General features: G+C 43.3%; 1 protein-coding gene across 1 annotated transcript in view; it reads left to right on the top strand.

Moving 5' to 3' along the window:
* Positions 1 to 12,210, top strand: part of LOC109462767 (nucleoporin GLE1-like) — a 13,937-nt gene extending 1,727 nt beyond the window's left edge. The window contains exons 2-12 of the mRNA XM_019759360.1: positions 2,481 to 2,606; positions 3,414 to 3,922; positions 5,229 to 5,391; positions 5,643 to 5,880; positions 6,186 to 6,368; positions 7,227 to 7,443; positions 7,734 to 7,867; positions 9,044 to 9,193; positions 10,022 to 10,158; positions 11,086 to 11,299; positions 11,605 to 12,210. Of these exons, the coding sequence (XP_019614919.1) occupies positions 2,481 to 2,606; positions 3,414 to 3,922; positions 5,229 to 5,391; positions 5,643 to 5,880; positions 6,186 to 6,368; positions 7,227 to 7,443; positions 7,734 to 7,867; positions 9,044 to 9,193; positions 10,022 to 10,158; positions 11,086 to 11,299; positions 11,605 to 11,820 (2,287 nt within the window). The 3' untranslated portion in view covers positions 11,821 to 12,210. The remainder of the gene's footprint in view (positions 1 to 2,480; positions 2,607 to 3,413; positions 3,923 to 5,228; positions 5,392 to 5,642; positions 5,881 to 6,185; positions 6,369 to 7,226; positions 7,444 to 7,733; positions 7,868 to 9,043; positions 9,194 to 10,021; positions 10,159 to 11,085; positions 11,300 to 11,604) is intronic.
* Positions 12,211 to 13,183: the final 973 nt, after the last annotated feature.

Here is a 13,183-nt window from a genome sequence, read left to right as displayed (position 1 = left end):
TTGCAGGTCGCACACGGCCAGGATGCTGACCCGTGACCCCGGAATTATGACGCAAAAACCGGTTCAATAAACCCTTAGCGTTCAGACCAGGTTTTTCGGTGGAAAAACCCTTCAAAAACCCCTCAAAAACCACCTCCCGAGGTGGTTTTTCAAAATCGGATTTAAACCCCTAAAAAACCGGTTAATTTGCGTTCACACCAGGTTAAATAAAAACCGGTTTTTGAAAAACCGGTTGAAACCGCTAAATATAAGTCTGGTATGAACAGGGTCTTAGAGTCATTACCCGCTTACCTCCCGTCGCCGTCAGAGCCCCCTCGTGTTTATGAATGGGAAGTCTTTGAAACACTTAGACGACTCATAGCGAATAAAAGTAGTGGCCCTGATGACCTATCCCCTAAAATTGTGAAATGTTTCGCTGCAGAGTTTACTGAAGTACTCACCCATATTTACAACTCCTCCCTCGAGGAAGGCGTCGTCCCTGAACAATGGAAACAGGCCTATATTTCCCCAATCCCGAAAAAGACACCAGCTTCTATAGACAACTTAAGACCTATATCATTGACTTCTATACTAGTTAACGTTCTTGAATCGTTCGTAGCAAAATGGGTTCTCCTTGATGTCTCAAAAGTCCTCGATCCTAACCAGTTTGGCAGCCAAAAAGGCATGTCAACTGTTCATTACTTGACTACCATGACGAATTCTTTATTCCTTAACGCTGAAACGCCAAACAATATACAGACCATCTTGTTAACCGACTTCAGTAAAGCCTTTGATAGGATTAATCACACAAAATTGATAAATAAAATGTTGGAATGTGGGATACGTACGTCGGTTGATACGGTTATGCCTTGGCTTTGCAATTTCATTTCCAACCGTTCGCAGTGTGTCCGATATCATGGTAAAACCTCACAATGGAAAACTATCTCATCTGGAGTCCCGCAAGGTACGAAATTAGGTCCCATTCTGTTTTTGATTTATGTAAATGATGCTCTCCAAGTCAACAGTTTAAATCGATACAAATATGTCGACGACCTCTCTGTTTGTGAAAGTAGACTTCTCTATGAACCCAGCCTTATCCAACCATCTCTTGATCAATTAAATGTCTGGGCTTCCAAAAATGACATGACATTGAATGCTGACAAATGTAAATTAATGATGATTACCTTTATGCGAGATTACCCCCCTCCCCAATTAATTTCTGTCAATGATAAGCCACTAGAATATACAGATGACGCATGTATTCTCGGCCTATGGCTAAGGCGAAAGTTAGCGCTAAGGATGACGGGAAATACTGGATCGCGCAAAGGGTGACGGGAGAACTACTCCCGGAAGCGAGTAGAGAACGTACGTGCCGCGGCGCGCGCGGTGACTTCGCTTTCATTCAACAATAACTCCTTGGCCTATAGCCCATGGGCTCCCACAATGCGGAGAGACGATCCACGTTAGAAAATGTAAACAGTTTAACCAGCTCTTTGCCCCCCTCCCGAGAACAAATCGATACAAAAATAGCCCGATCCCCTATCTTACAAGTCTATTAAACAAATATGGCACATAGTAAATCTCCCATGACCAGCCCTACCAAGATCAGTTATCACGTACCATACTATAAAATTAATAATTTTTACACTGATGATGTTGATATTGTAAATATTGTTAAGTTCATTTTACTCGCTTAATATTTAGTTGTCTATAAGTTAAATGTGAAATACTCACTTGTCTAGTTGTGTACTTGTTAACTGTGCAATATTTGTTTCTCTGTTTTTAAACTAGCATATAATTCAGCACTACTTATTAGTTGCGCTGCAACATGCTAGCGATTGTACTTTTCTATCTTCGATCAATCAATAAACAATTATTATTATTTTTATGGGTCCTGTCCTGGACCTTTTGGTCTTATCTTCCAAAATCTTGGTGAATTCTTCTTCTTCGGTATACGTGTCAAAACTGTATTTAACCTCCTTGATTAGTTGAAGACCCATGAAGGGGGGTGGGGTGGTCGCTTGGGTTTTGTGAAATATGTTAATTGGGCTGTTCCAAAAAAAAAAAAATTGGAGGGGGGGTTGAAGAGCTTGGATTTTCTACTTTCTGACTCCCCTTTCATTAATATCCAAGGGCCTTGACCCCCCTTCATCCAGGGGCCTTGGCCCCTTAAAAATTCTATCCAAGCGGCTTGACCCCCCTATAATTTCATCCAAATCCAGGGTTAAACCCCTTCAATCCAAATCCACACTCACTAACTACCTTATGTAAAATCCGACCTCTTCAACCCCCCCTCCTCAGTTATTTTTTTGAATGGCCCATTTTGTGGTGCATGGTGTGAGGTACAATGGGCAGGGGTGCTACTCCCTGTCCGCCATGCTAGAAAAAGAAAACCAAACCAAAACCAAACTACTACTAGTACGTGCCCGAAACTGAAGGATTTGATCCGGGGGGGTCAGGGTCAACCTTCAATTTAGTAGTTCCTTTCTCCTGTGTTCCAGGTACTGTAACGGCCCGGGTGACGCGGGGTGGCTGGGGCGGCTTGTGGTGAGGATAGACGATGTGGACCAGGTACTGTCTGCGCTGGAGACAGAGCTACAGAACGAGCGAAATGGGGAAGCAAACAGGTCTGGCAGTCTGGTGTTGTCGTTGTTCTTGTTACCTGTTCTTAATGTTTATTACTCCGCTAGACGTGGACTCTATAACATTTTTTAAAGCAAATGATATAATAGTCAAGTCAAAGTTTATTGCACAACGATTGTCACGGGTACAATGTATGGAAAATAATAAAGTTACTAGTTGGTATAGGTCTATCATAATGCTACATATATGGTCAACGGTTACTGTGTTTGCCAGAGTATTATAAAGAACTATTGGCTAGAAAATATTTCAACACTATAAGGTGTCACAGAACCATGCTTTATCCGGGACCATGCTCAGGCACGGTTCTGAATAGTCCACCCGTCACGTACCCAGAACCGTGCCTGATCCTAGCCCTAACATATTCAGGTACAGAACTAGATATATGATAGGCATGGTTCTGGAGCAGTCCAAACTGGACACACGTCCTACTGGATACTACTATACTGCATGTTACAGCCACGCCTTCAAGTACCAGAGTTATCAACCAAGAATTGAGGTATTCAAAAACTGGTATTTGCCCAGAACTATCATAGACTGGAACTCGTTGCCACCAAGCACAGTTGGGGCATCATCACTAGAAAGCTTTAAACAACTCCTGCAATCAAATTTGCAAAGATTGAGTGTAACAAGTCGTTTGGTGTGATATAGCTAGCTGCCGCCGTGCCACGTGCCTGTGAAGCTGGTATGTTACGCCAAAGGGCGGTTATACCGGCTATACCGATACAGATACAGATGTTGTTGTCAAACCCTCTGGTGCTTTGCTCATCTGGCTCTGTACTTTCTTCACACAGTCAGCAGGGACTGTCTTCTCCCAACACATCACCACAGAGGGGCTCTCAACTTACAGGACCAAGTGGTTCTACTAGCGTCAAAACAACTCAGGAAGACATGCGTCCAAAAAACATTACACCACCACCCAGTGGCTCTCAACCTACAGGATCAAGTCCTACTACTACTAGCTCCAGAACACCTCAGAACAACATGCGTCCAAATGTCACACCACCACCCAGAGACTCGATGGAGAATGGAGAAAACAACGTCGTCAGGGCGCATATGCGTCCAAAAACTACACCAGCAAGAGTTAGTGACTCGATCAAGAATGGAGGAAACAATATCAGGGCACATATTAGTCCCAAAATGACACCACCCAGGGTTAGCGACTCGATGGAGAATGGAGGAAACAACGTTAACGTCCGGGCGCAGCTGCAGAAAACTGTCTGCCTGTACGAACAGGAACGACAGGAGACTGTACGGGAGACGGTGGGGAAACAACGGGTACAGGTGGAGCAGCAGATAGCAGGTCTGTGGGAGGAATCTTCTTGACGAATTACTAGTAAATATATTGTTACTAGAAGATTCTTCCAACAGTGACAAGTTTGAAGGGTAAAAATACTGACCTCCAAATTTTCGATGACTATCAGTTCATCTTTTTACCCTTCAGACTTGTCACTGTTGGAAGAATCTTCTAGTAACTGTATCTATACGTGACAAATGAATCTCTTCATTGATAGTAAATATATTGTTTTAGACACTGCTACTACTACTAGTAGCCTGGTTACCAAACCTATTTTAGCTCCCGAGTCCTAATTGCAGAGAGGATGTAGGACTCGGGAGCTAAAAAAAGGTTTGGTGAGAGTGTATCAACAAACTGTTCATTGATACATTCTAACTTCTAAGCAAGGAAAAAAAGAAGACAACAATTTTTCCCTGCAACCTTTGCTTGAAGAGTGCATGTCTTTTTTCTCTCCAAGTACTGGCCAATAATTTCCATCTTAAAACAAACTTTTTGTTCACAAACATGAGTTTTATTAGTGTATCTTTGTCTTGATTGTACATCTCTATGATGATTCCACAGGTCTCATACTCTCCTATTTTTGTCGGTGACTTCGTATATATTGTCCAATGTTCTTTCCCCTTAATTGTTTAATCCGTACATTAAATCTCTTCCAGGCTTGTGGCACCATGTACACAGCAGCTGTCCATCCTGCAGGATCAGCACAAACTGGACAGCAGAAGACAGCAGGACAAGGTCAACAACCCCCTTTAAACAACTCTTTTGCTGTCCTCTTGCTATTCCAGGCCTGTGGCACCAGGTACAGCAGCAGCTGTCCATCCTGCAGGACCAGCACAGACTAGACAGCAGGAGACAGCAGGACAAGGTCAACAACCTCCACATTAACTCTTTTATGCTGTCCTGTTGCTGTTCCAGGACTGTGGCAGCAGGTACAGCAGCAGCTGTGCATCCTGCAGGACCAGCACAGACTGGACAGCAGGAGACAGCAGGACAAGGTCAACAACCCCCTTTAAACAACTCTTTTGCTGTCCTCTTGCTGTTCCAGGCCTGTGGCAGCAAGTACAGCAGCAGCTGTCCATCCTGCAGGACCAGCACAGACTGGACAGCAGGAGACAGCAGGACAAGGTCAACAACTCCCCATTAAATAACTCTTTTATGCTGTCCTTTTGCTGTCCCAGGTCTGTGGCAGCAAGTACAGCAGCAGCTGTCCATCCTGCAGGACCAGCACAGACTGGACAGCAGGAGACAGCAGGACAAGGTCAACAACCCCCCATTAAATAAACTCTTTTATGCTGTCCTCTTGCTGTTCCAGGCCTGTGGCAGCAGGTACAGCAGCAGCTGTCCATCTTGCAGGACCAGCACAGACTGGACAGCAGGAGACAGCAGGACAAGGTCAACAACCTCCTGCTGCATCACGGAGAGAGGAGCCAGCAGCGGATACAGCAGTTAGAGGAGGACCACCGGCAGAGGGCCAGGCACGTACAGTATTTTTTATAAACTTTCTTCATTAAACAAAAACTATGTTTTTACAATGTCATTAAAAAAAACTGTCAATGTCTGGGAGTTGGTGATTCACTACAAATAACCAGGATGGAGGCCTGGCGAACCCCATCTCGTATTAGCCACAAAAAGGCAGCAGAATCTTCAGCTAGTTGAAGGCGGCTGCCTCAAATTGAAAGAAGAAGGGAGCTGAAAGCTAATGACTTCTTCTGGGATATCATTCCAGGCACTTAGACGCTCAGCTACAGGAGGCCATAGTGAGACAAACCCAGCAGCAGCGCAGGAAGCAGGCGTACGCGTTAGAGAAGCTACGGCAGCTGATTAAACAGCAGGAAGAGTCCAACGCTGCTGCCCAGGCCATGACAACTCTGCTGACTAACTTTGGTCAGAAAGACGCTCTCCCAGCGGACGTGCTAAACGACGCACACAGGGCCGTCACGTTAACGTCCAACCTTACAAGACAGGTCAGTGGTCGAAATACTTTTTTTTCACTTAGTAGTTAGTAGAATATTCTTCAATCAGTGACTGTTTTTTGTAAGGTGAAAACACATACCTCCAAATTTTCAATGTCAACTGTACCTAGTCTCACGAGAACACTGACAACATTGACAACATTTCTCACCTCACCTATCCCGTGACCTCGCTGAGGGTCGTTAGGGCACCATGATTTGGTCAAATATTAAATAATAATTTGCAATTTTGCAAATATTTCACATGCAATTTAGAAAATACATGCCAGATTACTAGTATATCTTTTCTAACACTTCAGGTGTCAGCGGCCAGTGAAGCCGGGGGAACGACAGACCAGGTGCTGCAGCTGGCTCAAACCACCCTCGCCGAGGTCAAGGCCATCCAGGCGAGGGTGGTTCAGGCGGTGGAGAAAGCTCGAGAGGAGGCGAGGAAAGCCGAGGAGGAGAAGGCACGGCAGGAACAGGAGCGGGCTCGGGCACAGGTTTGTTGTTTTTTAGTCCTGCGGAACACAACAATTGTTGTTCTGCACATACAGTACCATCTTAATAGCACCCTGTATAGGTACAATTTGGGGGCATTTTTCGTGCAACGCATCACACCGCAGCGAAACGCAACGAATGCGGAAGTAACTATGCCACTGCAGGGCAAAAAAATTTGGGGGTCTATGATCTAATCAAGACAGGAAATTATTGAAAAATATTGTGCCAGGAATGTCAGCTGGACAAGGGTTAAAATTTTTGTTCTTTTTGTGGAAAAAACTCTACTGTAGCTGTTTACAGTTATTCGTGCCAGGACAATTCCTTGTGAATCTGTTTTACCCTGGTACAGACATCACATCTCAGAATCAGGGTTGACCCTTAATAATAGTCTGCGACTAGTTGGGTAACCCTGACTGTTGTAAGCTAGCCTGGGTTCCATCCTGGTTAGTTTATGTCCGCTCACACAGTCGCTACCACCAACTGTGTGAGCGGACGTAAACTAACCAGGATGGAACCCAGGCTAGTTGTAAGCCGAGCTAACAAATAAATAAATAAATCAGTTACCCTGCTTTATTATGTTTACCGAAGGAAAACATAATTATGTTTACTCAGTTTCTTCCTCCTCCTCTTCTGTTCCAAACACTAACCTCTGACCTGACCAATGACATGATTTGTTGACGTCTGTCACCATGGTGACTGGTGTTGGGTTACATAATGTTGCAATTTCATGGTCTGCTCTACTCCTGTCACCATATACTCGTAGTACATGTATGTGAATGTGTTTGAGTAAAAATTAACAGAGCAGACCATATCCGAAGGTAAACATTGTGCATTTGCTTTGCATTGTTTTCCTTGCACAGGCAGCTGAACAGGAGAAACAAGCAGCACAGAAACAGGCAGAGAAGGCTGCAGCCGAGAAAGCAGTGGCTACAAAAACTGCGTCTTCAGCTAAATCAGCAGCTGACGCCAAGGAGGCCTTTCTAACCACGTACACACAAACTATCAAGAGGTACAGGGAACTGCAGACCAACCTAGACAACTGTGTACAGTCCTACCAGCCGCTAGCCAAGTCTACAGGTGCTTCTCTTTTTGTTATTCTCTTCCCTTGACATGTTCATCTATTTAAATTGAGTTGACTTTATTATCATAACAATGGTTTATTTGTCATTCGTTGCTTGTACAGAATGGCAGGTCCCTGTCCCTTTATGTACTTTTGAGTTGACTTTATGTACTTTTGAATCGACAAGCCTCACTGGGTCAGTCTACTGAGGAAGATCAGGGTGACTGGTCAAAAGCTCTAGGTGAGAGAACTTTTTGTGTTGGATCTTAAGTTAAACAATAAAATTTTTATTCATTCATCCCTACAGACTCGCAGTTGAAGAAGTACGCGTTTGACCTGCAGAAGGCAGTGAACACTCCGCTGAACGCCATCTCCTCCCACTCTGCTAGTCATGTCACAGACAAGCTGAAGCGACTGTGTAAGCTGCTGCAGGGTCAGCAGGTCAGTGTTAAAAATGCCGCAGTGTTCTTTTGAGCATATGCTGTGATTTGGGACCCCTATTTTTGTGGCGTCGCGTGGTGTAGTGGTTAGAGCAATCGACTATGAAGCAGGAAGACCCGGGTTTAATTCTGGGTCGTACCCGGGACATGTCTTAACATGCGTCCTGACGTTGTGCCCTTGGGAAAGGCACTTTACACGACTTTCCTCACTCCACCCAGGTGTGAATGGGTACCTAACTTCGGTTGGGGAAAGCCGTATTGAGGTCATCTTGTGGCGCTGAATGGCAGCCGCACAGACCCTTGCGACAGTTCCACAAAAATTTGTGGAACAAATATGTGTATCATGTGTATTATTTGATTGTTGTGATCTGTATTGATTATTATGTGATACCCTGTATCAATTCAGCCATATAAAGTCTGCGACTGCATGGGTACTGTTTGGACAATAAAAAAAACAAAACATAGGGGTGCTGGGGGGGGGGGAGAACCTTTATAAACCTTATTTTATTTTATTTATTTTATTCACATTTATTTTTCAAGGATTGGGCAAAAATTTATGAAACTTATCTCAGCCCTCTCCTCACACATAAAAGGAAACAATAAAACAAAGTAATAATAATAAGAAGAAAGGACAAAGGTACATAATGAGCTGGTGTACAAATCAAAATCAATAAATGAAATCAAACAAAACGTCCTTTATAAATCTTGCAAGAAATGAAAATATAAGACATTAGTATTATAATTTTAGAATGAAGCCATATAGCAAAGGGAAAACCTTAACTTCACAAAATCTGTCCCCCAATAAGCAAGGAATAGTCCCTCAATATTAAGCAAGAAATAAAATCATATCCAGTTGCTTGAGTAACTGTTTTTTTAGCGTATCTTACCTGGATGTACCTTCACCAATGCCTACTGCCTACCTGCCTACATGCACAAGCCAGGTACTAGCCCCTTGCTCCCCTCCGTCAGGTTTCTCCAGCCAGCTCTATCAAGAGCAATAGTCTCTGCTTCTCTTAGGGTAAACCCTGTGTCACTCTGGATCTGGTCTTTCCACCTCTTGGGTGGTCTTCCCCGGGGTCTGGGGTTTTTGAACTTCTGGTGGTATGCCTTATAAACTAAGGTGTTTGCTGGTCTTCCCTTCACTGATGTATTGGAAAAATTTTTTCTGACAATGCAGGTTGAGGTGAGCGACAAGAGGATCTCCACGGCCAGCCATCCCCTCGCACTGCCCTTCTGTAAGGAGCTTCTCGCCAGGAAGTTCATGAAGCAGGGTGTGGAGCAGATCGCTTCGAACCACGAGTCTGCGTTCCCGATCGCAGCAGTGGCGGTCTGTATCTGTATCATTCTGTATTCTGTATAGCCGGTATAACCGCCCTTCGGCGTAACACACCAGCTTCTGTATCTGTATTCTGTTTCTGTATAGATCAGTAAAACTCCAGCTTTGCAGGCACGCGGCTACATCACATCTAACCCTTGAACATCTAACTCTAAACATGATGAAGCAAGTTTAAACTGTAATATCCAACACAGTAAATTGGACTCACCCAAATTTTTGACTGTACAACTCCAGTCTTTGTCAAGGAATGAGCAATCCACCGCTTCCGTGACGTCACACAGATAACACACGTAACTCCGTGAGCAGTGGATCATAGGTTGCAGAAAGTCTGTGGCGCCCCCCGTCTCTGTTGAGGGATTGTTGTAATGCCCTGATGCAGACGGCCTCTTTAATTCCTTGTGCGAAAAAGTCTGCTCTTGCACTTGAAGGCTTATCTGTCTCTTGATGTTTTCTGTGCTGGAATTAGGTGTAGATGGAGTTTCCTGTTAAAGGCATGACTATTTCTTGTTCTGTTCTGCATCATACCAAATGACTTGTTACACCTAACCCTTGAACATCTAACTCTAAACATTGTTTAAAGATATGCTTAATGATAATAATGACAGTTTGATGATAATGCCACTACTGTACTTGGTGACAGTGAGCTGCACTCTGCGATAGTTCTAGGAAAGAATGAGTTTTTTAACACCTCAACTCTTGGTTAATAACTCTGGTACTTGAAGGCATGACTATTTCTTGCTAAAAATTTTTGCACACCTCAATCCTTGGTTGGTACTTGAAGACATGACTATTTCTTGTTCTGTTCTGTGCTGGTATTAGGTCGGGGTGTGGATGGAGTTTCCAGATGTGGGGGATCTCCTGTTGGCACAGTTCCACCGGGCGTGTCCCTACATCGTGCCGTTTTACCCTCCGCGCATGGACGGGCAGACGGACGAGGACTTCTACAAGTCGAAGGGGTATGATGATGATGACTGGTTTATTGATAGAAGTTACCCTTGTCTTGACTTGTGTTACTTTTGTTCCTTTAGGACTTTCAAAAAACTTGTCTTCACTTATTTGCGTATCAATCAATAGTTCCTGCTTATAAACCTGCATTTCTCCTGCAGTCTATCAAGTGTCACTGACGAAAGGTAGTGGATGCCACCTGCAACGTCAGACCAAAATCATATCCAGTTACTTGAGTAACTGCTTTTTGGCGTATCTTAAATTACCTGGATGTCTAACCTTCACCAACGTAACTGGTACTTGTTGTAACTAATAGGTACGTGTATAAGGAAGGTACTATGGAGAAACAGGACAAGTTTCTGAAGCGAATGTCTGGTATCATGCATCTGTATGAATGAGTGAATGAGTGAGTAAGTGAGTGATGAGTGAGTGTTGAGTGAGTGAGTGAATGAATGGATGAATGAATGAATGAATTAATGTTAACAGCTATCTAACCTGCATTTGTTGTAACAGGTACGTGTACAAAGAAGGACAAGTTTATGAAGCGGATGTCTGGTATCATGCATCTGTACGAATGAGTGAATGAATGAATGAATGAATGAATGAATGAGTGAGTGAGTGAGTGAGTGAGTGAGTGAGTGAGTGAGTGAGTGAGTGAGTGAGTGAGTGATGAGTGAGTGATGAGTGAGTTGGTGAGTGAGTGAGTGAATAAATTGAATGGATGAATGAATGGAATGAATGAATGAATGAATTAAATGTTAACAGCTATCAAACCTGTATTTGTTGTAACAGGTATGTGTACAAAGAAGGTACAGTGGAGAAAAAGGACAAGTTCCTGAAGTGTATGTCAGGCATCATGCGTCTGTATGAACGAGTGAATGAATGTGTGAATGAATGTTAACAGCTATCTAACTGGTGCTTCTTGTTGTAACTAACAGGTACGTGTATAAGGATGGGACTGTGGAGAAACAGGACAAGTTCCTGAAGCGAATGTCCGGCATCATGCGGCTGTACGCGGCAATCGTACAGACCGACACCGGGTCCCGGAGGCACCCTCACGGCGCCGCGCACGGCTGGTGCTGGTTATCCTCCGTCATCAACCTAGACCCCGAAACGGACGTCACCGCCACACTGCTGTACGACTTCCTACAGGTGGGTAAAATAATTTCAATTCAAATCATAAATTAGAAAATTAATAGACTTTAAGGTAACATTTGCAAAGCAACTGCATAATGTTTACCTTCGCATATGGTCTGCTCTGTTAATTCTTACTCAAACACATTCATATACATGTACCTTCCCGGTGTGAGTGGTTGAAACCTTACAGTCTAGTCTTACGCAGCTTGTACTTACATGTACATGTACAAAACTGGTGTGTTATGCCTAAAAAGGCGGTTTACCAATATGCAAAACAAACAAAAATAATTTTGATATTGAACACATCTGTTTGTCCCCAGGTTGCCGGCCATGCGCTGATGAAGGCCTACGGGAAACAGTTCCACAAACTGCTGCACATCCTGTGTAGAGACTACTTCACTCAGATCCAGGCAGTAACAGGAGCCGGACAGGGGGGGCCTGTTTCCAGACTAAAGGGGCTGCTGGAGGAGTGTATCAAAACTCAGAGGATCCCTGCTCCTAAAGGGATGTTGACCTCTGTTTTCTGGACATCATAACACAATGTAGAAGTACCGGCTTTAAAGATACAGATACAAATTGTACTAAAAGAAGCCACAGATACACATCTACGGCAGTAAACTAGGCTTGAGCCTATACCTGCTGCCAATCCAGGCTAAAGGGGCTGTTAGACAAGTGTATCAAAACTCAGAGGATCCCTGCACCTAAAGGGATGTTGACTTCTGTCTTTTGGACATCATAACACAAATTGTAGAAGACAGTACAAGCTTTACAAGCTTTTAGAGATACAGAATCGGATGCAAATTGTACTAAAAGCCTGTCTTCTGCACATCATAATAGTATTACAAATTGTACTAGAAGAAGACACACAGGGCTCGAAAGTCATTTTAAGGGAATAGGTGCACTGGTGCACCCAACCTAAAAATTAGGTGCACAAATTTTTTTTGGGGGTGCACCATATGCAACAAAACCTAATTACAGATCTTACTGCTCCTCTTCTGAGATAAAATGGGAGCTAACTTCAAAATCTTAAACAAGTACTACCACAAAGATTTTATTATTTTTCTGATATCCTGTATATTATGATAAATGAAAGAACTGTTAGAGGAGTGTCGATGAAGGTTAGACACCCAGGTAATAAGATACGCCAAAAAGCAGTTACTCAAGCAACTGGATATGATTTTTGAAACGGTCAGACATTTCAGGTAGTATCCACTTGTCTACCTTTCGTCAGCGACACTTGAGACTTGTCAGTAAGGCAGGTTTAATAAGTACGTACTATTGATTGATATGCAAATATGTGATTTTTTTAAAGTCCAAAAGGAAGCAAAAGTTGTATTTTTGTGTTCTGGACATCATAGCACTAAAAGAAGCCACTATAGTCAATAGTACACGGAAAGCTTATCATATATCACTCTTTGTGTACTGTTAAGATTTTACTCCATAAATGTGCACTGAACATGCAATATGCATGCACTTTTGATATACTTTCAATTTTTGCAGAACAATTTTTAAATGCCTTAAACCTTTACCTCTAACCAGCTTATTATCTTCTTTGAAAAACCCTTGTCCTGCAGGGCCCATATATATATATGGGTTGCACATACAGTACCATCTATATAGTGCCCTGTGTATGTGTGATTTGGGGGTGTTTCTCGTGCAACGCATCACACCGCAGCGAAAAGAATGCAGAAGTAACTACACCACCGCGGGGCAAAAAAAGTCAAGGGTCTGTGACCTGATTACGACTTCAAATTATTTGAAAATATTGTGTGAAAAATGCCAGCAGGACAAGAGTTAATGTCAGGTCAGGGAAGATACCATGGAGTGTAGACTTGTCAATATTGCATATTATGTACAATAATTACAGTTTCTGTGCCCAATGCCTTATGACGGACAAGA

This window comes from Branchiostoma belcheri, unplaced genomic scaffold, assembly GCF_001625305.1.
Source record: "Branchiostoma belcheri isolate BF01 breed outbred unplaced genomic scaffold, Haploidv18h27 scaffold12, whole genome shotgun sequence".
Taxonomy (NCBI): domain Eukaryota; kingdom Metazoa; phylum Chordata; class Leptocardii; order Amphioxiformes; family Branchiostomatidae; genus Branchiostoma; species Branchiostoma belcheri.
The sequence above is the reverse complement of the archived record's forward strand: the minus strand, read 5'-3'. Positions and strand labels throughout refer to the sequence as shown.